Source organism: Podarcis gaigeae (genome assembly GCF_964106915.1).
Source record: "Podarcis gaigeae genome assembly, chromosome: 1".
Taxonomy (NCBI): domain Eukaryota; kingdom Metazoa; phylum Chordata; class Lepidosauria; order Squamata; family Lacertidae; genus Podarcis; species Podarcis gaigeae.
The window spans coordinates 22,746,931-22,769,966 of NC_139678.1; the positions used below are offsets into that span (position 1 = coordinate 22,746,931).

Genomic DNA, 23,036 nt, shown 5'->3' on the forward strand with positions numbered 1-23,036 from the left:
TTTTTAAAAGTACTTTCATTGAGATAACAATCAGAAAGTGGATGAAAACTGATGTAATATTGCAACTGTACAGAGGTGAAGGCCCTCGGCCATAACAGATCTGAATGTTGGGGGGTGGAAATGCTACACTGCAGGGGTAGCCAACGTGGTTCCCTCCTAATGTTTGGATTACGACCTCCACACTCCCACACCCCATGATCACTGGCCATGCTGGATGGGGCAGATGGCAGCACAACATCTGAAAAGCACTGTGTAGGTAACCCCTGCTATGGTGAAATACATTTAAGAACCAAATATATTTCATTCAGGCTGCCTGCTACTAAAATAACATTGTTCCTGGAAAGGATTAATATGTGACACTACAGTCACAACTTGGAAGTCGAACAGAATCCGTTCCAAAATGTTCAGAAACCAAAGCATGGATTCTGATTGGCTGCAGGAAGTCAGAAGTTCGGCTTCCAAAAATAGTTTGCAAACCGGAACACTCACTTCTGGGTCTGCGGCATTCAGGAGCCAAAACGTTCGAGAACTAAGCTGTTCGAAAACCAAGGTATGACTGTACTAGAATGGAAGTAGTGAAACCAGTATGTTCTTGCACAACACAAAAACGTTTCTATTTAAACTAAGAGTTCAGCAATTATCATGTTGCCTAAAGTGCTGCAGTGGTATAAAAAGTTCGCTCGCCAAAATGTCCCCATCTATCTTTTAAAACACATTCGATCCAATGTTAACCTGGCAACCCTATATCCAAAAGGACAAAAATAGAGAGGAACATATTTATCCCCCACCCCGGAACATAATTAAATGTAGAATTCTGTGGCTTGGATTCAAAGAACCATGAGTGGAAGCAGAAAATGAATCAGTGCTGATCCTTGAACTTTCACCCAAGCAGTAGTGGAAGTACTGTGCCACAATGTATCCGAAGTGAATGAAATTTAGGCTATGACACAGCAACTCTGTTGGGCCATAAGAAGGTATTGAGAAGAGTTTCTGCAGAGGCTTGTGCAGATGGAAAAAACTGCTCCGGATTTGGAATCACTTCTCTTTTGCAACACTGGAATCGGCCAAGGCCAGCTCAAGACATTTTGCTGCCTGTGGTGAAAGACCAGATGGCGCCCAGCCCCACATTCCTGTTAGCCATTCTACATATAAAAGCCAATTTGACTTCCTTCAACCTTGGCAACAGGGCAGCAACCTCTACTGCACCTGATGGCAGCAGGCTAGCTTAGGGGGTGCAGAACAGGCCCTCTGGCACACAGATCATGGCACCTCCTGAGTAGCAGCCTAACTCTACCTAATTATAGTGGTAGCACTCAATTCTGTGAATGGAACAGGCTTTTTGTTAGTAGAAAAGCAACTCTCTCTCTATGTATTTGTGTGCGTGTGCATAAATTTATAGATATATACCCACACCAATATATCTAGCATACGTTTTCAAAACGGTGGTGGCAGTCATTTGAAGTCACTGTAATTTTCTTTCTGCACATATAATTTTTCATAAGTGTCCAGTTGGTTAGTAACAATAATGGCTGAATTGATTAACCAAACACTGAAGAAAGATACACTGAAAGCATTACCAAGAAATACTTTTAATTTCTTGGTGATTTCTCATATCCTGGGGAGGAAACTATTAACAAGAAACAGACTAACTGTCAATGGTCTATCGTATTTGGTTTTACCAAAACAGTAAATGTACAATTCTCTCACACACAAAAAATCAAGGGAGGAAATATTTTAATTGCAAAATAGGAAAACTGATATCTAACATTAACTTTTAATGTTTTACATTCTTAAATAGTCTGGATCCAGCCCATTAAGGAAAAGTTAGTTATACCTAGCTCCCATTGAAATCAATGGAGTTAAGTTCATAATGTCTTAACCTAAGTCCAACTAACTTAATCTGGATAAAACTCATTTTTTATACAGTTCTCATAAGAATATCTGCAAATGAAATATTGTGAAACAATCTAACAGGTATTTTCTAACAAAAATCTGAAAAATAAAACTGGCAAAATGTACAGGAGACCTATACAGCTACCTTATCTTTAATATATCCAATATTGTTCCAATGCTGGGTTCCTCTGCTGGAAACCTTTGGTAATGGCTGGTAAATTGCCCTTACAAACATGTGCCACAAAAGGATTCCATAAAAATAAAATGTCCATATCTATTATATTTACAGTCCTCCTTTAGACAATGGCATATTGTTCATATAAAAGGCCTCTAATTTTATAGAAATCTTCACAGAGACAGCCCTCCAATCCAATGCGTCCAGATTCAGTCTGCAAGAAAACATGTTACATCCAATTACTTAGAGACTGTACAGAGATTTGCTATGATTGGCACATAAAAGCAAGCAAACACAAACACACACACACACACACACACACAGAGAGAGAGAGAGAGAGAGAGAGAGCGCGAGCTTACCCTGCGAACAGCCACCAAGTTGTTACATACGAGAACCCCTCCTACAAACTCAGCTTGAATTCCTTCTCGCAAGAGAACTTGCTTAAAATCAGAAAGTCTTGGCTCATTCATGAAGACAGACTGATGTCCAAGAACCTTTTGTGAAGGTGCAAAACAGAAGTTAATTAACAGATTTAGAAGGGGGAAAAGAGTGAAAGATGAAAATACAAGCATCAAAATCATTTCATATTATAAGTGGTAAGATTCAACCACAACTACAGTGGTGCCTCGCAAGACGAAAAGAATCCGTTCCGCGATTCTCTTCGTCTAGCGGTTTTTTCGTCTTGCGAAGCAAGCCCATTGACAGCTTAGCGGATTAGCGCTACAGCGGTCTAGCGGCTTCTAGCAATCAGCTGTTAAGCGGCTTATCAGCGGATCAGCTGTTAAGCGGCTTAGCGGCTTAGGAAAAGGGCGGAAAAAGCGGAAAAAAACCGCGGGGACTCGCAAGATTTTTTCGTCTTGCGAAGCAACCCCATAGGGAAATTCGTTTTGCGAAGCGCCTCCAAAATGGAAAACCCTTTTGTCTAGCGGGTTTTCCGTCTTGCAAGGCGTTCGTCTTGCGGGGCACCACTGTAAATGAGATCATGTGCAATCTACCCATTTAACAATTATGTCCTGTGTTGGATTCACAGGACAAAGCTCACTAGGAATCTGTCCCCCCCAAAGACCTCAGTGCAATGCATGGAACTCTCATAAGACCATAAGCACCACAGAAGTGCCCAGTGCTTTGTACCAACAGCATAGCTGTCAACTTTTCCCTTTTCTTGCGAGGAATCCTATTCAGAATAAGGGAATTTCCCTTTAAAAAAGGAAAAAGTTGACAGCTATGCAACACTCCTTTCATGGCACAATTAGAAGACTAAAGTTCTGCTTTCAGACCTGCAACTGTGTTCAAGGAGAAGATGGTCATTATTATTCTCTTCATCAGTTTACTAATCGCCTTCTTAAAAACTGTGTGATTTACACATAATATAATTAAAAACAGTTAAAAAAACAGAAACAGCAAATGCACTTAAAACTAGACAGAACCAGCTGGCCCTTCCTGGTTTTGATAAATAGCAAGGTAGCTTATACACAACCATGCTGTTTATCATATGTTCATGAAGTAAACTGATTCTGTACTGTTTTGTGTAATTTATTTGACTTTGCAATATGATTTTTTTTTTTTAAATCACTTCATAGTCACAAAAGAATCAAAGCTGAGTGCACAACAGAAATCAATATATAATACAATGTATTAATAAGCAAATAAAAGCCTATTAAATTAAATTAAAAACAAGAGCATTATTGTGTTCCAAAATCAACAGTAACCAGACCAAGATTATCCTTCTGGGAGGCCTGGCGGAATAAAAAAATATTGAAAAGCTGCTGAAATCCCAAAAGTGTCAGCTTCTGTCTGATGTCAAACAGAAGTGTGTTTCACAACACTGGGGCTGCTATGCTAAAAGTCCTGCTGCTCCATGTCGCCAGAGCAGAACTCGGCTATATAAGAATACAATTGCCTGCGGCAAGAGTGTTGTTGGCCCAGAAATGGAAACAAGAAGAAATTCTGACGAAAGAAGAATGGCAGACAAAACTAATGGACTATGTAGAATTGGACAAAATGACAGGAAGGATTCGAAACCTGCGGGAGCAGAGATTTACAGAAGACTGGAAGAAGTATGTGAATTATTTGAAGAGCAACTGTAATCAACAAATTACGCTAGTAGGACTACAAGAAGTTTTGTAAGGAGAAATATATGAAGTGTTACAAAGTAGAAAAAGATAGAGATATTGGTTATGAGTTTGAAATGTAATAGGGAAGATAACAAAGGCATACTGAGAGATTAGATTGGAAAATTTTCTGACAAGATTGATGGAAAGTCAAAATTTGAATAAGATGTAAAAGTATGTTTAATTACTGTTGAAAATGATATGTTTAAAAAACTAATAAAAAATAATAAAAATAATAATAATAAAAAAGAATACAAGTGCCTCTCCCAATTACTGCAGTGATTGCACTGATATATCCAAAGTTAACCATACTTGGTAAAGGTAAAGGGACCCCTGACAATTAAGTCCAGTTGCGAACGACTCTGGGGTTGCAGCGCTCATCCTGCTTTACAGGCCGAGGGAGCCGGCGTTTGTCCGCTTCCGCAGACAGTTTTTCCGGGTCATGTGGCCAGCATGACTAAGCCGCTTCTGTCGAAACCAGAGAAGCGCACAAAAACACTGTTTACCTTCCTGCCAGAGCGGTACCTATTTCTCTACTTGCACTGCGTGCTTTCAAAATGCTAGGTTGGCAGGAGCTGGGACAGAGAGACGGGAGCTCACCCCATCGCAGGGATTCAAACCGTCGACCTTCTGATCGGCAAGTCCTAGGCTCAGTGGTTTAACCCACAGCGCCACCCACATCCCTTAACCATACTTGGTAGTCCCACTGAAATTGATATATCTCAGTGGATCAACTCTTAAGTGTACCTTATTTGGATATCAAGAATCTCCTCTGCATACAAGGTAACAATGCAAAGCAATATTTATGTGGGCTGTTTATATCCCACCCAACTTGCAGAGAAGTAAATAAAAGCTTTGCTTTTAGAATGGGAGGTGAAAGATGAGGAGGTGAAAGAAATAATGATTAAGTGGGCAAAATATCTGGGTAAAAATATCCAATTATTAGCATGGGAAAGATTATGGAATAAGGAATGGAAATTTATGGCCTGTTATACATTAAAGGAAAATCTTTTGAAGACATTCTACAGGTGGTATATAACTCCCAGCAAACTATCCAAAATGTACAAAACGAGATCTAATACTGGCTGGAGGTATAAACAGGCAGAAGGGACACTTCCACATGTGGTGGGGTTGCAAAAGAAATTAAGACCTTTTGGGATATTATATATGAGGAGTTGAAAAAAATGTTTAAGCAAACCTTCATAAAGAAACCAGAAGCTTTCCTTTTGGGTATTTTAGATTCAGATATCCCAAATGAAATATTCTTATAAATATTCTTATATGCTACAACTGCAGCAAGAATATTAATAGCTAGAAATTGGAAACGTGAGTTAGTACCAACAAAAAAGGAATGGCAGGATAAATTATTTGAATATCTCGAATTGGCAAAAATGACAGAGAAAATTAGGAGACAGTCTAACCAAAAGTTCCTAAAGGAATGGGAAATGTATAGAGATTACTTAAAAAAACAGCGCCCCCCCAAGTCAAAACCTGGATTTGCTTTAATTTTCCCAAACCATAATATGGATTATAAGTATAGTATGTCGAAAACAGTAGAAATGATAAAAGCAGTTTAACAAACAGACAAAACGGACCTGCTTTGAGGAAGACGGAAGTCTGTCAGAGAAGAAAAGGAATTGGGAATAAAGAATATGGTGACATAAGTCCATGTGTAAAAACTTGTGGATTTATGGTTGTATGTATGTTTCTTGTTGTTGTTTTTTGTCATTTTATTATTTTGGTTACTTTATTGTATGTGTTTATCAAGAAAGAAAACTAATAAAAAACATTTAAAAAAAAGCTTAGCTGAGGAACTAGTTTTTCTACCTCATTTGGTGGCAGGGGTTCCAAAGTAGGAATGATCTCACTTTCCTCGCATATTTCTTTGTCATCATCTCCGAAAAGACTCTTGATGGCCTTCTGCTGTGCAACAGCACTAGAATCCGACGAGGGTGCGTCCACTTGCATCTCTGAATCTTCTCCATCATCTCTCAGTTCCCCTTCTTCCAAAATCACCCCCGTGTCCACTTTTGATACCCGCATGTCCAGGACTCCATCTACCCATGCCAGTTCAGCGTCTTTGGCTTTACAAAACTGAAGGGAACTGACCAGCGAGTCCTTTAACCTGACCTAATCACAAATAAATATATAAAATAAATACTGAAACAGATGAACCACAGAGTCTGTTTTATATACATTACATTCAGTATCATTACATGCTTGGAGTCAACAGGAAGTCACGCTGTTAAGAAGAGAACTTTATGGACGACGTATCATAGCACTTTTATAATCATGGTACTGGTGTGGGGGGACAAAACAGCTCAGGGAGGAAATAAGTAAGACTTTCCAAGAACGTGGAAATGAATGGTGAAAATTGGACAAGTAGACTATCAGTAAATCACATAACATAACCAAAAGTTTTTGTTCCTAGTGTTATGGGCATAAGACTTTTATGCAATTTAGGCATGTATACTTTAATTATCATTTCCACCACCAAGTTATCTTGATGATTTACAAGTTGTGTTTCTTGTTGAATATAGGCAAGATTTTTCCCCAGTCTTTGCAACTCCTTTTCTTCTGTATAATGGGGTCAGGTAGACAGCTGTGTACCAACAGCAACCAGCTACTTAGAGGCTCCCAAAGAAAATACCATATAGGGGACTTCGAGAAGGGGGAAAACGGCTTGAGGTGAAAAGCTTGTGTTAGCTTTGTTCTCACCAAAGGAAATGTAGCTACACAGACACACAGACAGAGACAGAGACACAGAGACACACACACTTCCTTATTCTTGAATAGAATACAGCAGCCTTGCAGGTTTATGCAAAACCCTTTTCTAGCCCACAAAGTGTTAACCATCTTCTCTCAATAAACCAGCATGTCACAGGCAAGCATAAACAGTATTTCTGATTAGGTACTTGATTAGAAGTACTTCCACTGCAGGTTGGCTAGTTGTTATTCTTATTTTTATTTATTTGATTTATATACCGCCCTTCCTCAAAAGATCTCAGGGAAGTTCATAAGATTAAATTAAATACAAGCTAGGAATACAACAATAAATGCAAGTTTTTATGAGGATAGTTGCCAATTATTATTTTTTTTACCCAATTCTACAATCTTACCTGGTATATGTGAGTCTCACTGGTTGCATCTATGGTTTCATGCAATTTAGGCATGTATACTTTAATGTCCTTTCCACCAAAAGCTCTACAGGATTCTGCAAGATCTTGGCTGGCCTCAGGGGGCCCATGGACAATGATCAATTGCCGCGGCTTCATCTGATTAATTATTTTCTTAATGGAGTCCCCATCTGAGCGCCCTTCATAGTCTATGTATGTAACACGAGCTCTAAAATGCAACGTAAGGAGAAAAACAAGTTGTTGTTTTTTGTAGCTGCAAAATAATATGCAAGCAAAGCATTCCCTTGAGAAAAAGCTTGGAAATGTTCACAATTCATTCTGCTAAACAGGGTTAGGTTGGCACCATTACTGAACTTTAACAGAATGATTCAACATTTCACTTCAAAGGGGGCTTCGTTTTCTTAATATGTATATTATGTTGTTAAACATATAGAATAAGCCATCAACACAATTTCATTCATATATCTTTGAGCGTGAAAATCTAGATGGTGTGATCTGATAAGATTAGGAATGGGGAATTTTTTCCAGCCCAAGTTATCAGGCAGTCTCAGTTGGTAAAAGGTGACAGATTGCAATGAACTAGCCATCACTACTCATCTGCCAATAGCGCCCTCCAGCGGCAACTAACAATAAGACACTCACTTTATTTCCATTGATTCTGTTGCTGAAATGCATTTGGTCGGAACATCTGATAAATCCTGGTCCATAGGTTCCTCTCCATTTGTAAGTCCAGATTCTAATTTGTTCTTTTCTTCTTCTGTTGCCTGAAGTTCTGGAACGAGGAAATCCTCTGGTCTAAACAAAGGATTGTTGTCAATTCTTAATTAGGGAAATGCTAAGGAAACATCTATGGTGAAGGAAGACAATATACGTAATAGCTATTCTCTAAATGAAGAGAAACAGATTTAACAACATCAAAGCTCAAGAAAGGACCACTGATACGCATCCAGAAATCTAAGGAAGAGGCTCAACAAATGTCCTTTTAAAGAAAGTTTTGCCGATTTTGGAATTATATTGAAAAATATGCCTTCTTTGCGGCATATTTTAAAAGGAAGATAAGACATCTGGAGGTTCGTGGGTTTCACATCCCTGGTTAAATGCGAATGAGCAATGTGCTAGTGCCTGCTGCTCCAAAGTCCTGACTTAGCCATGCCAGGGAAGAAACAAATCAGGTAACTTAGCTTTATACACAAACCAGCACTCATTGTTTGTTTCTCTCCAAACAAGCTACGAACGGAAGCTAGGGTGGTTTGTTCTTGGCTTACTGCTTCGGTGTAGTTTTTGTGTGAATATAGTACTAGCACTTGGGAATAAAGGCAAGTGGTGTATACTAGGTCAGAACACTGGCACATCCAGCGCCTGGGGTAAAATCCTAACAAAACCTCAACAACTTCAATCAATCCTTAAAAAAGCTCAACAACTTTGGGGTAAAATCCTTAAAAAGTAAACAACTTCAATCCTAAAAAAAGTAAACAACTTCGGTTGGCCCTTTGGTCGGCCCTCACTTCATCAAATCTGGCCCTCTCTGAAAAAAGTTTGGACACCCCTGCTCTAGGGTTTCAGACAGGAATATTGCCCAACCCTACCTGGAAATACTGGGGACTGCACCTGCTTACAAGACAGATGCTCTGCCAATGAGCTATGGCCCTCTGTTTGAGGGAAGCAAACCACAAGTGCTGGTTTGCGCATAACATTAAGCCAGCCTCTGATTTGCTCCCCCCCCCGCCCCCAGCCCCACAAGTCAGGAGTGGAGTGGCAAATCTTGACTAGAGTACACAGTAATGTGGAACCTATGAACCTTCAGATGTTAAGACTCCAACTTCCATCAGCCCCAACCAGAAGTGCCAACAGCCAGGGATGATGGGAGTTATAGTTCAGCAACATCTGGAGAACCATGGGCATGGCATCCCTGGATTAAACCATACAGTGGTACCTCGGGTTAAGTACTTAATTCGTTCTGGAGGTCCGTTCTTAACCTGAAACTGTTCTTAACCTGAAGCACCACTTTAGCTAATGGGGCCTCCCGCTGCGGCCATGCTGCCGGAGCACGATTTCTGTTCTCATCCTGAAGCAAAGTTCTTAACCCGAGATACTATTTCTGGGTTAGCGGAGTCTGTAACCTGAAGCGTATGTAACCCAAGGTACCACTGTATTAACTATGGTTTGCCATCCCTGGTTTTATGTTAAGTGTGAATCAGGCAAACATTAAATTCCTTTACTTTTAGCACAAGGAAATAACTTAAAGAACCCAGACAATAAAAGATGAATTAAAGTAAAGCAAAGGTACATAAATACATAATTAATCATATACAGGATTGCAACCTAAACAGAAAAAACTGGTATCATCCAGACAATTATAAATGTCATGAATCTTGTTAGGGATATCTGGAATTCAACTCTGCACATAATCTTTGTTTTTCCTCTTGGTATGCTTCAGTGAGGCTCCCACCTGAAGGGCTCCCCTAAATATAAAATGGGCACCTATTACCTTGGTGCACATTTAATTTTTAACACTTATTATAATATTATCTCTTCTCTCCCACATACTTGATAATCTCTCCATATTCATCCCATTTAATTCTCTCTTCTGGAGCTGGAAACATAGGGTAGGACTTTTTGGCCTGTTTGAAGAAGCTTCCTTTGCGGTTGCCTTCACCTTTCATCATAAGGTCATGCTTAGTTTTATGAACAGATGGTTGATCAACGTCCTCTTCGGCATCACTGTCATCGCTGGAATCAATATCTGCTCTAGAATGTGAGCCGAAAACAGAGTTTCATATAAACACAAGGCAAACAACACCAAAATATTATACTTCTATTCCAATCTTACCAAGTTTGGAGCGGTTCCAGGACTCTTGTCATCTGGAGACACCAGCTTGACAACCACTTAGTTCTAACAACACTACAGTACTGGGTGCTCATAGGCCCATATAGATCTATACCATTAAAAGAAGAGTATTGTGGAAAATAATGGTTGAAGTTAACTGTTACGAGGAGTTGCTACTTATATAGGGAAGCGTCAGTTTCAAGACTACTTACGATGCTGCCGGAAGGCATTATGACTGTAAGTTTCACTGAGGTCGCATCAAATAAGCTTAGAATTGTTTAAAGTGCTTTTTCCTTGGTGCCGTAGAAATGGCAAAGTAGTAGTATTTGAGTATTTGCGTATTTGCTCAAAAGGCCATTTGCAACCACCACAGGTACTCACTCTTTGGACTGTTCTAACTTTTTGGCCGCCTCTTTCTTCAGTTTTTCTTTCTCCAGGTATTCCTCAAGTTCCTTCCCTTCCAGTTTCACTCTTTTCCTCAGCTAAAAGAAAAGCATGTGCAAATAAGGGGTATGTTTGCTGACATAAGTGGCAAGGTTTTATCAGGAGTTCTCAACACATTTCCTAAAGAGTGATAAACATTATAGATTCAAGTAGAAACGTCAGAACACCAGAAGGCATCATATTTGCAATGCCACATATTTGAAAAACACAAAGTTTAATCTAATAGTTGGTCTTCAAGACAAATCTTCCACATCCACTGGCATTCATCTGTCTTGGGAAACAATGAAAAAGTGTGCCTTCTTTGTAATAAAAAAATAGCTGAACAATTAACGGAAAATCATGCACATTTCCAAACATATGTCTAGTGAATGCATACATTACTGTCTTAAGTATCCACACGGAGAAAAATAATGCTCGAAACAGGCCTAAAAGTTCCCAAGTGTTGTCACATTTTTTTATGATCTTACTAAAACACTAATTTACCATACATGATTTTACTCGTTTTCTTTAAAGAAGTGAGGGGGAAAGAGTATTTCCTTCTCATCAAATGAATAAAGATGGGTATTCTTTTCCTCAGTATTTTCCCTTGGTAATATAAGCAAGGGAACATAAGTTGGTCAACATAAGCAAGCAAAATTCCTGAGACAGTCAGCATGACTGCAGTCTCCTGGAACAAATTTTCTTACCTCTATATCTGTAACTTTTTCAGAGGGATGATCTATTAGGAAACGTGCTAGTGTGCCAGGAGTAGTTCTATATGTTAAAATTATAGAGTTTTTAGGGTCCTGGCACCATTGTATAAAGAGATCTCTTGAAAACCCACATTCCAGATCTGGTTGGCTGGCAAGGACAACTTTGGGACTAGGAACCCGCGCCAAATCTGCAAGCCCGTGACAGAGAGAGAGATGGCGAAACTGAAAAGGATTGTTCCTCTTATCTTCAAAGCATCTCATCAGTTTGTCGCTCATCCATTCAACCTGTAGGTAGGAAGGGGGGAAAGCAAGTTGTACTGAGTTGCAACACCTATGTAGCAAAGAGTGCTTAAATGGTGCTTAAATAGTACTTGCAAACGTATGAAACTACCTAATACGGCATCAGACTACAGTTGTACCTTGGTTTTCGAACAGCTTAGTTCTCAAATGTTTCGCCTCCCGAACGCTGCAAACCCGGAAGTGACTGTTTCGGTTTGCAAATTATTTTTGGAAGCCGAACGTTCAACGGAGCTTCTGCAGCTTCCGATTGGCTGCTCCTGCAGCCAATCAGAAGCCATGCCTTGGTTTCCGAACATTTTGGAAGTCGAAAGGACTTACGGGACGGATTCCGTTCCACTTCCAAGGTACGACTGTACTGGTCTACATGCCTTAAGCACTTTCTACTCCAACTGGCTACCCCAAGTCTTAGTGTAAGAAGGACTTTCCACTTATACTACTTGCTTTTCTCCTTGATCTTAAGTTATCCAATGTGGGATAATAGAAATACCTGTTCTGTATTAGCGCAATTCAGGTGGTTAGCAACACAGTGTTGCTGTAAAATACTATGGACATGGGCAAAGGCTTGATATAATTACAGAAGTCAGTCTAATATTCTGCTATCAAAACCAACCTGAGATTTTGAGAATTCTACAACATTGTAGCTGACATTATTTAAAAGTGCTAAAGAGTAAACTCCTAAACCGGCATCTTTTGTCCTCCATATTTGATCAAGCAGTTGGGCAAGTTCCAAAACTCGGCCTGCAGTGTCCACAGCTATTAGGACATTTCCATCACCTCTCAGTGTTTCCAAGACATTTGCTGGAGAAAAGAAAACAATGTATTAGTTTTGTGGCAGCATTTGAATCCTAATTCATATGTATATAAATAATTTCCTTTTACTAGTCAGAGGAAAACCCGATTAGCATAAGGGTTATATTTTAATCTACACGTGGCTTCCAAATCAGATTCTAATTAAATAATGGTAACTGCTTTCTCAAAAACAATATAATTTCAAATTGGATAAGTTTTTAAAAAATCATATTCACAACTCCATATTCAGGAAATAGTTAAATACTCCAAATTATTTTCCCCCCCCACAATATTATTTTTTTTAAAAAAAAAGAAATGTTTTTACACACTTCCTAGAACTCTGTAGGGAGTCTTGGGCATCACTATATGATTTATTGAATGCATTTATTTAACATATATATCTATTTATTTAAAATATAGCACTGGGCTCACAATAGAGAAGTCCCTAGAATGTCTCCAGATTAATCTTAATTCCTGAAAAAGTGGGAATTTACAAGCAGTTGATTTTAATGTAGTGCATTAAAGGCTTTCTTTAAACCCACACACAAAATATGCAATTTCAAATTAAAGTTATAATCATCTTAAGCTGTTAATTTTCTAGAAATCTACCGTATTTTTCGCCCTATAGGACACACTTTTTCCCCTCCAAAAATGAAGGGGAAATCTGTGTGCGTCCTATGGGGCGAATACAACCTTTCGCTGAAGCTTGGTGCGCACTGACCCCTCTTGCTCTCCAGGCTTCAGGAAGCTATCAGCAAGCCTGGGGAGCCCGCAGGAGTTCCCGCAGGGCTCCCTAGGATGCGGTTAGCAGCCTTCTGCACGGAGCGCGGGGCGCGCTGAAGCAGAGCGCCCCGTGCTTCGGGCAGACATCGGCCAGCCCCACAAGCTCGGGTGACAGCAGGGAGGCGCAGCGCCGCCATCCTGCTGTTTCTCAACCTGGTTTGGAGGCTGGCACTGGAGGGAAGCGTGCTTCTCCCCAGTGCCAGCCCCACAAGCTCGGGGGACAGCGGGGAGGCGGAGCGCCGCCATACCGCTGTTCCCCGACCTGGTTTGGTTTCCCCGACCTGGTTTTGGGAGGGAAATAAAGGGGGGGAAATTCCTTTATTTCACCCCAAAAAAACTAGGTGCGTCCTATGGGACGAAAAATACGGTATTCAACTGTGGTGTGTGCATGTGTGTGTCTGAAACTCACAATCTTATCCAGAGAACAAGACTATTTTTTTCTCCGTTTTCTTATTATATTTATGAGCACAACATGTAAACTAGGTTTTAAAAATCTATTAGAAACTGAATTTTCCCAGCTGCTATGGAAAAATACATACTTAGTAGCTGTTCGTCTCTTTGTTTCCGTCTTGGCTGTACATAAGTAGCATTAAAGGAATCAGTGATAAGCAAGGAAGGCCTGCTTAGCATTTCCAGGGAACATCCATTCAAATGGCTAAAAGAGAAGTTGCATCAAACAATTGCAGTGCTTTAGTCAAAGAAATGTGATGATAAAATTACATATGTAGCAGAAATTTTCTATAAAGTTAGTTTCCATAACAACCAAATTTGCTATCACTTTAATCACAAGTACAGTGGTAGCTTGGTTGTCAAATGGCTTGGCTCTGGAACAAATCAGCTCCCGAATGCCGCAAACCTGGAAGTGAGTGTTTTGGTTTGCAAATGTTTTTCAGAAGCCAAACGTCCGACACGACTTCCGATTGAGTGCAGGAAGCTCCTGCAGCCAACTGGAAGCCGCGCCTTGGTTTTCAAACGGTTCCAGGAGTCGAAAAGACGCCTGGAACAGATTAAGTTCGACAACTGTACACGTCATACAGCATGATTTATGTAGCGTACATTAAAACCTAGTTTTTACAGGCATAATCAGTCAATTGTTACCGCAAGGAATCTAAAATAGACATTTGGTGATATCCAACTTTGCACAAGTAATTTTCTGCTTGTGCAATGGGACTTCACCTGCCCTCTCCTTCCTTCTGCAGCCCCTCCCACGGCTGCATCAATCTGCTCTGGAGGGTCCCTCAACACTGGAGAAAATTTCAAGGATGCACATGTCCTGTTGCACAAATGGAAGTCTATTGCGCTAGCGGACAGACACCACTGGATGACACCTAATGAAAATATGGGCAGAATAGCCAAGCAGAGAACAGGATAAGGAAGGATCGATGTAACTGACATACCGAAGTGTTTTAATCTATTTGCTTAGTGTAGAATCCAAGGAAATGCTAAATTAACATTCTGCCTCTGGAACAGAATTGAGAGCACAGGCACAGAGGCAGGGAGCAGGGTGAGGTGGGCTGTCATGTTGTGCAAGGAGAAATCCTTGTGCTAACAGGATGGGTTAACTGAGTACTGTCCTTAAAAATGAACAAAACTACTGTATTTTTCGCTCTATAAGACGCACCAAATCACAAGACGCACCTAGTTTTTGGAGGAGGAAAACAAGGAAAAAAATATTCTGAATCTCAGAAGCCAGAACAGCAAGAGGGATCGCTGCGCGGTGAAAGCAGCAATCCCTCTTGCTGTTTTGGCTTCTGGGATAGCTGCGCAGCCTGCATTCGCTCCATAAGACGCACACACATTTCCCCTTACTTTTTAGGAGGGAAAAAGTGAGTCTTATAGAGCAAAAAATATGGTACTAAAATCAAGACTGCAAATCATAGAATCATATAACTGTAGAATTGGAAGGACCTCTCCTTTCTGCACTTCTTCTTGCTTCTTGTCAGCTTTCAGTGACAACAAGCAAGATGACAATTTGAACTGAGCAATACAGTAGTCTATGTTCCATAATTTTTTTAAGTAAGACTACATATTGAGGGATTTGCACTCATTCTCATTTAAGGATCTCAACACTTATGATCTCATTTAAGGATCTCAACACTTACACAGTGGTACCTCGGGTTAAGAACTTAATTCGTTCTGGAGGTCTGTTCTTAACCTGAAACTGTTCTTAATCTGAGGTACCACTTTAGCTAATAGGGCCTCCTGCTGCTGCTACCACGCAATTTCTGTTCTCATCCTGAAACAAAGCTCTATTTCTGCAGCCCCTCCCACGGCTGAGGTACTATTTCTGGGTTAGCGGAGTCTATAACCTGAAGCGTCTGTAACCCGAGGTACCACTGTACTTCTTAAGTTACAATTTTACAATTTACTGGTCGCCCAGAAATTTACCCATTTCCTCATTTTCACTCAGAAAAAAATAACTCTGATCCATATGCCTTATTCTTAGTTTCTTTTTAAAAAATCAGCTGTGAACATTTCTAAGTATAAAAATAACATTGTAATAAAACCCGCGAAGAGAATTTAGAACACAGCAGCTTCCTATAAATAAATAAAACCCAATCTACGACTCTCCATGTGAATCATACAAACTTGCATACACAAATTTTGGGATTTACATCTGTACTTAGAACATAGGTAACACTATAACAGTATTATTGATAGATGTACCAAATTATTTCAAGAAATTCAACACAAGAGACAGCTCCTCTCTCATGCAGTAGGGCAGTTTATTTTTAACTGGGATTTAAGGAAAGTGGTTTTGATTGTTTAGGCTTTGTCTTAAAACAGATAGCTAAAAATGGCATTTGCTGCTATCTAGAGAATCTTCAAGCTTTTCGCACCCATCTTACATTTCAAAATATTTTTAAAGCTTTGAGTCTTGTAATTAAAAGGGGGTTGTTTATTTCTCCAGTGAACCTTGATATTAGATTATAACCCAAGTCCACTCAATCCTTGCCACAAACTAGGTGACACTAAAAATTCTTCTTAATGATTCAGACCTGTGAATAATCACTTATCTACAGGGACAGGAAAGTTTTGCAAAATAAAGATGAGCTGGTGGTTCTTTCAGGTCACCGATATTCTACATATAATGAACCTGGGCATAATGTGTTTGCAGGCTAATACTTTCTGTAGCCTTATTTGCAATGCTCCATTAAAAAGAAGGCTGTATGGGCAAAAATTTATAATGTTCATCCACTTTTGCATCAGAACTGCCCATTTATTTTCTCACCCTGGCAGCCCATCACCCCCAAAATCAGCTCCATAAAGGCCCTCAATATTTTGGGAGTGGGGGGTTGCAAGAGGGAGAACAAGAAGCCCTGTTGCAGAAGTGGATGCCCACTCACACTGCACTGAATCTCTCTCGTCTTTAAAAATCAGAACCATTCAAGCAACAAAATTAACCAGCAGCAGGCAATATCAATATTGTGTACATACATCTCCCTCTTGTGGTTGAAGTCAACTGCATAAACTATTTCTTCTTCTCCATCTTTAACTATCTTCCAAATTGTTCCTCCTATCATGTGGCCTGCTGGTAATGGTGTGATGGACAAGCCATGACCTTTCCCTAGGAGAATAAAAGGCAGCATATCAGACACAGACGAATAAGGTTTGTTGTAGAACATCGTAATCTCAGGTGAAAAGTATGGCATTAATATTTGAGTTATAGTCAAATTATAGTCACATTATTGTCAAGTTATAGTCATGTTAAAATGGCATTTCACAAGCAACTTGCTCTGCAGTATTTCCCAAGGCCCTAATGAACTTTACAAAGCTGTCCTACATCTATGACAAAGAAAATGATTTGTGAACTATACTTTTATGGCAACTAAGCCCATGAAATGCTCTAGACCTCCTAACCTTGGAGAAGTGTACAAATATTTTTTTAAAAGAAGTATGCAAGCAGAACGTTAAATCTGCTAAAACAGAGTATTCATTTTGACTAAAATTATTCATTTGACATCCACACAACCATTTTATTTTATTTTTCTAAAGACAGAAACATCTGGGTTTGAACAAAATGAACAGCAAATTACAGACAGTACAATGATCATTACTTTAAAATTTTATTTCTTCACCTTTCAAATTGACAATCTGAGAAAATTTTAGTTGTTGTATTTTATCAAAAGCTGCATCCACATCATCCAAGGTAAACAAAGTGAAGTCTTCTGTATTGTGACGTGACTACCAAACAAAAGAACATGAAATTATTCTTAAGATATAACAATCATATTCAGTGAGAGTTTCAGTTATGTTTGTAAAAATATAAAAAAGGAAGGAAAAATAAGTTTCAAGGGAACTATACCTGGTAGAGATCATACATAAACATTTGGCCCATTTTGTAGACAGGAATAGTTGCATAAATAGCACAATTCAACCCCATCTTTCCGACTGCATATGGGAGTGCGCCCAAGTGTAAAGGATCAGGATGTGAAAGAAGTACTGCATCAACCTGGTGAACATATCTATAAAAGAAAAACAGGAAGGGAGAAAATTGCATGCCACTCCATCATTTGAGAAATTGCAGTTTTAGTGACATCAATGAAATATTGCACCTTCCAGAGTCTAAATCCAAACAATGGGCAGGAACACCCTGTGAACAGTGTTTTGCCAATTTCTCCCTTTGCCCCCTGAAAATCTTTACTGCAGAATTGGGGGATCTTCTGAAAAGCGGGAAAGGGTATTGAAATCAGCAAAAAATAACCTTCCCCTTTCTGCCACTATGATTCTCCACTGGATCAAAAGCCTCCCACACCATTGTTTTCATACGTTAGAATGTTTCATTAAAAAAAAGCTGTGTGGCAAAAATTAAGATAAGGCCTTGGAACCAAATCTGTACAAATGGGCAAGTTAACAGAGGCAAAAAGCACCTTCTTTGACCAGGCAAACACAGGTCCTACAATCTGGCCTGCAGTTGCTATTAATGCAGAGCAATGATAATGCAAACATAAACATAAACAAGGTGGGCATTTATTATAATATACCGGTAAATTGAGCAAGTTAGATTGCAGCTGATGAAAGTCTACTCTGCACTCTACTGATCCACACAGGATTATTTGTGTACTGAAGTGCTGCACATGTGCCCCAATCCAATGAGTAGAGCTCTGCATGGAGACTTTTCACATGCAGAACTCTGAGCAGAGGATTTGCTTTTGCTTTCACATGCATGGGGCCCCATAGTACAGGTGCTGGCAAGGCTTACCGGCCATGGGCTGGATCACTCCCGCAAAGATCATCCGTGGGCCGGGCCGGCACAGCTGGAAATCGCATCTGGCCATGTCTGCAACGCCGGAAATCGCTTCTGCGCATGCCCAGACACCGAAAATCGCACCTGCACGGAAGCAATTTTTGGCTTCTAGGCATGAGCAGAAGCAATTTCCGGTATCTGCACGTGAGCAGATGCGATTTCTTGCGCCACTTGGCGAGTCCCTGCGCTGTGCCGGTTTAACGCAGTGCACGGGGGACTCACCAAGTGGGCGGCTCGTGGGCCGGTAAAACGGTCTTTGTGGGCTGGATCCGGCCTATAGGCCGCATGTTCCCGACCCCTGCCATAGTAGGTCACAAGCATTGAATAGCTGTTCCATGCCCACAGATTAGTTGGTGGAGAATTTTCTCTCTCTCAAATCTTCTTGTTAGTGGGCTCTATCCTTCTAAACACGTTAACTACTGATGTCTCCTTATATCAGGATATAAAGCATGCAATAACTACATCTGGTTTTTAGCTTACTTGCAAAGGAATAACAGTTTAATTAAAGTCAGGTTCTAGCTTACTTCCGTAGGGAATCAATGATGTCCATAGAAAAATTCTCATCCCAGCCACAATCCAACAGAAAGCGAAATTCATCTACTTGAAGTAAATAACACAGAGCAGATTCTTCCTGCACCCCTGAAAGGGTGGTTAGCTTGATAATTGAAGTCATTTTTTCCTTCCCAAAAGAGAATAAAATGTATTATAAAGCTGAAGAGACTTTGCCATTGCCTACTTTCACACATAATGATAATTCGAACTTTCTAACTGATCATGGTTTACTGTGAATAAAGAGCACGCCAGTTGCATGCTGCCCGATTACTCCTGTTTCATTCCTTTCATGGCACAAACAAGATAAACAAACCTGATATTGGTTTCCCATTACGCCCAGATCAGGGGTTGTGGCTTCTTTCCAACAAGCCATGATCTCAAACCTAGCTTAAGCCATGGTTTGTTACTGGCTTGGTGATTAACTTGGCCAGCTTTAAAAGAGGATTAGACAAATTCATGGAGGATAAGACAATCAATGTCTACTAGTCATGATGCCCATGTTATACCTCCAATGTCAGAGGCAGTAAGTCTCCAAATACCAGCTGCTGTGGAGTGCAAGTGGGGAGAATGCTGCTGTGTTCAGGTCTTGCTTGTGGCTGTGAGAAGAGAATACTAGATAGGCCTCTGGTCTGATCCAGCATTGCTCTTCTTATAATAATTGTAGATTAGGGGATAAATCACACTCCCTAGGGTGTTATGGCAAGTCAAGGCTTCCTGGTCTGTTTATATTGCTTACACCAAGGGAGGTGTGAAGCATCAATGATCAGGTAGTGTGAAGAAGCATGTTACTTATTCACAGTAAGTTCACATTAAGTAAGAAAGTCTGGTTTTTCCTTACATGTGAACATGGCCATAGAGTTCTTAGCTGTATCAAGTCCTAAAAATAGGAAAGATTAAAAATGTAGAACTGAAGATCCCAAATTATTATGGCTAATGGAAAAGGATGATGGAAGTTGTAGTGCAACAACAAATGGAGAGCTACAGGTTCCACACCCGTTTAGAGAGATATGCCATCTTCAAACTGTAGTTTATGACATTGGCATGTTTTGCAAAACCATAATTCAGATTTATCAGTTTTGGATTCAGACGTAATGATAAGCTGCAACTAACTGAAAATGAACGCAGAAGGGGAACTGCAATATACAAGTCCTCCCTCCATGCACACTTCACTTGCCCTATTATTATTATTAGAATTTGTTAGCCACCTCTAATCCAATAAAAATCGAATATGTGTTAAGTTATAAGAATACAAAGAAGTCAAACAAATGCTCAAGTTCTACAAAAGCTAAACTGAGAAGACAGGCAATACAAAGGAACCATCTAGTTCAGTCAGCCCTCCCCAACCTGGTGCTCTCCAGGTGTTTTGGACTTCTAATAAATCTTTGTGAACTGCTTTGAGGCTCCTTTTTGTTATGCTGTATAAGGTGATTTATAAATACAATCAACTCCCAAAAAACCGATCACAATTCCCATCAATCCCACTTGACGTACAATTCTGTCTTTTACTGTGAATGCTACCAGTTAAACTGCTCCCCAACCCTTGTCATGAAAATAAGGCCACTCTCCCAATAGTTTTCCTAACAAATAAAAGGTTAAAGGTAAAGGGACCTCTGACCATTAGGTCCAGTCATGACCGACTCTGGGGTTGCGGCGCTCATCTCACTTTATTGGCCAAGGGAGCCGGCATACAGGGTCATGTGGCCAGCATGACTAAGCCACTTCTGGCGAACCAGAGCAGCTCACGGAAACGCTGTTTACCTTCCCGCCGGAGCGGTACCTATTTATCTACTTGCACTTTGACATGCTTTCGAACTGCTAGGTTGGCAGGAGCAGGGACCGAGCAACGGTCGACCCTCGTATCGGCAAGTCCAAAAGGCTGTGGTTTAACCCACAGCACCACCCACGTCCCTAAAAGGTTAGATGGAGCTTATTCTCTTCTCTGCCCTGGGCTCCTTTGGAAGGAAGAATATGATATACTATATGTAATCAATTAAGGAAATACCCCAGCTAAGGGTCTCCTTGGAACTAAGCCACTTCTAGCGAACCAGAGCAGCTCACGGAAACGCTGTTTACCTTCCCGCCGGAGCGGTACCTATTTATCTACTTGCACTTTGACATGCTTTCGAACTGCTAGGTTGGCAGGAGCAGGGACCGAGCAACGGTCGACCCTCGTATCGGCAAGCCCAAAAGGCTGTGGTTTAACCCACAGCACCACCCACGTCCCTAAAAGGTTAGATGGAGCTTATTCTCTTCTCTGCCCTGGGCTCCTTTGGAAGGAAGAATATGATATACTATATGTAATCAATTAAGGAAATACCCCAGCTAAGGGTCTCCTTGGATCTGTCAGCTAGAGGATTTTTAGCTGATACGGTGATGTCACCTATTGATAATTATTTTGTTTTTACATACCAGGTCATTATGCATTCTGATCCTTCATATATGTGTGTATAGCAAGATCGTGTCTCTCAGAGCCTTGGCTCAGACCCCCAGCAAAGGGTCTGGATGCGAAAGGAGAAGGGTAACGTAGGAAACCCCCCAAACTGCACAGAAGCGAGACCTTCATCCCACCACCTGCCCTGCAGTGGTAGCCCTTTCAAATCCTCCACCAGGAGACGGCTTGAGAACTCATCATGCATGTTTCATCCTAAGATTGTATGCGATGCCACCTTTGGGGAAGCCGGGAAGCCTCTTTGCTCCCTTCCCCAGACTCATTGCAACCTTACCTGCACGGCGACCCCTTGTTAACTCCCGGCCCCCCTAACACCTAATGGAAGCCTGGAGGAGAATGGGGGAAAGCGAGGGACTCTTTACTCAGCCACACTCAGCCCCTTCAGCGGCCGCCGCCATCTTGGTCCGAGAGGAAACAGCCGGCGAGCGCGCCGAAAGAGGCGGAGGAGCCGCTTCCGCCGCTTCTGAAAGCGAACCAAGAAGCGGGCTGTACTATCAGAGACGTTTACGGGGGGGGTAAACCAGAGGGGAAGCACTTGGATTAATGAAGATGCCCCCCTCCCGCCATTGATGTTCATTTGGAGTCCTTCTAAGCAGAGTCTCGAAAAGTCTCAAAGCCATAGCGAAGGAATCCCACTGCGAGCGGCGGAGAAAATTTCGCCCGCCTACCCCTCTCGGCTCGGTGAATGGTTCATTCCGGCTCTGGTCATCGGAGGCTCAGTACGCGGCTCTCTAAGCGTCCTTGGTTGGTTGAGGCCCTCAGGTCGGTACTGCGCTTGAAGGCCTTCAGGCCAGGTAAGGTTTAGGCGTATTAAGAGCCGGGTGGCAAAAAAAGGGGGAGGGTTGTTAAAACGAAAAAAAGGGGGGTGTTGCAAGGAATTTCCAGCGCGTCTCTCCAGACTGTATCAAAAGAAAACAAAAAATGGGGGGGTTGTTAAGGGTCAGTGTTAAGCCAGGAGTAAGGAAGGGAAAACCTCGGATTTCACAATGGCGCCAAAGGAGTAGGAACCAGCGATAAGACTTTGGGGTGAAGGTGTGGACCCCCCAGGGGTGCAGCAAAAGGCAGATTCCATGTTTTTGTTACGAAGAGACTGGGTGCCATTTACACAAAGGTATGGGGGAGCCCGGGCTTGAAATGCCGTGTCCAGTCCTGGTTTCCACACCTCGTTGCTGGAAGCAGTGCCGTAGCTATGGGGGGTCGGGGGCTAGCCGGGTTTGTTTGTTTATTTCCTGCCCCGGGTGAAACCTCCAGAGGGACGTCATTGAGGCTGCCAGCCTGTGTGTGTATACCGAACTGGGCCTTTGGGTGAAATAAAGCCTAGTTTCTTTAGCTTCTGACTGGAAGCGACAAGGAGGGCGAGTAAGTGCATGTGCAAGTGGCACGTAGGTCCTGCTTGCAGGTTTCCCGTAAGGCAGCTGGTTGCCCACTGAGAGCAAGATTATTCAGTTGGCCTTGGGTATGATCAAGAGAGGCTTTTCTTCAGCTGTAACAGAAATGTTTAAAATTATGCATGATAGAATGCAGTGCATAAAGAGAAGTTTTGCTCCCTTTCCATTAAAGCACTAGAATTTGTGGACGTTCAGTTAAAACTGATTTGCAGTAGGAGATTAAAGTAGACTACTTAAAAGTAAGTCCC

At 41.1% G+C, this 23,036-nt stretch overlaps 1 protein-coding gene across 3 annotated transcripts; it reads right to left on the reverse strand.

Annotated features, from left to right (window-relative positions):
- Window positions 1-1,573: 1,573 nt before the first annotated feature.
- CPSF2 (cleavage and polyadenylation specific factor 2) lies at window positions 1,574-21,910 on the reverse strand. 3 transcript variants are annotated; one of them, XM_083733370.1, is made up of 15 exons: window positions 21,670-21,910; window positions 18,924-19,078; window positions 17,458-17,617; window positions 17,231-17,336; window positions 16,590-16,719; window positions 13,691-13,806; window positions 12,190-12,377; window positions 11,274-11,564; window positions 10,525-10,625; window positions 9,864-10,064; window positions 7,959-8,111; window positions 7,299-7,524; window positions 6,007-6,309; window positions 2,428-2,562; window positions 1,574-2,282 (listed from the first exon to the last, which is right to left on the reverse strand). In XM_083733370.1, exons 2-15 carry the CDS (start codon window positions 19,070-19,072, stop codon window positions 2,190-2,192), a joined length of 2,352 nt encoding a protein of 783 aa, XP_083589496.1. In that variant the 5' UTR covers window positions 19,073-19,078; window positions 21,670-21,910; the 3' UTR covers window positions 1,574-2,189. The 3 variants fall into 3 exon arrangements, with proteins under 3 accessions (XP_083589496.1, XP_083589495.1, XP_083589497.1); XM_083733369.1 differs by having other exon boundaries at window positions 21,675-21,909; XM_083733371.1 differs by lacking the exon at window positions 21,670-21,910 and adding an exon at window positions 21,171-21,634 and having other exon boundaries at window positions 18,924-20,528.
- Window positions 21,911-23,036: the final 1,126 nt, after the last annotated feature.

Coding starts and splice junctions, on each gene's coding strand:
- CPSF2 (XM_083733370.1), bottom strand. CDS start 19,072: ATGACTTCAATTATCAAGCTAACCACCCTTTCAGGGGTGCAGGAAGAA. Junction 10,626..11,273: donor AAAAAGTTACAGATATAGAG/GTAAGAAAATTT, acceptor CTTTTCTTTTAG/CTGAGGAAAAGAGTGAAACT. Junction 10,065..10,524: donor AAGTTAGAACAGTCCAAAGA/GTGAGTACCTGT, acceptor CTCACATTCTAG/AGCAGATATTGATTCCAGCG.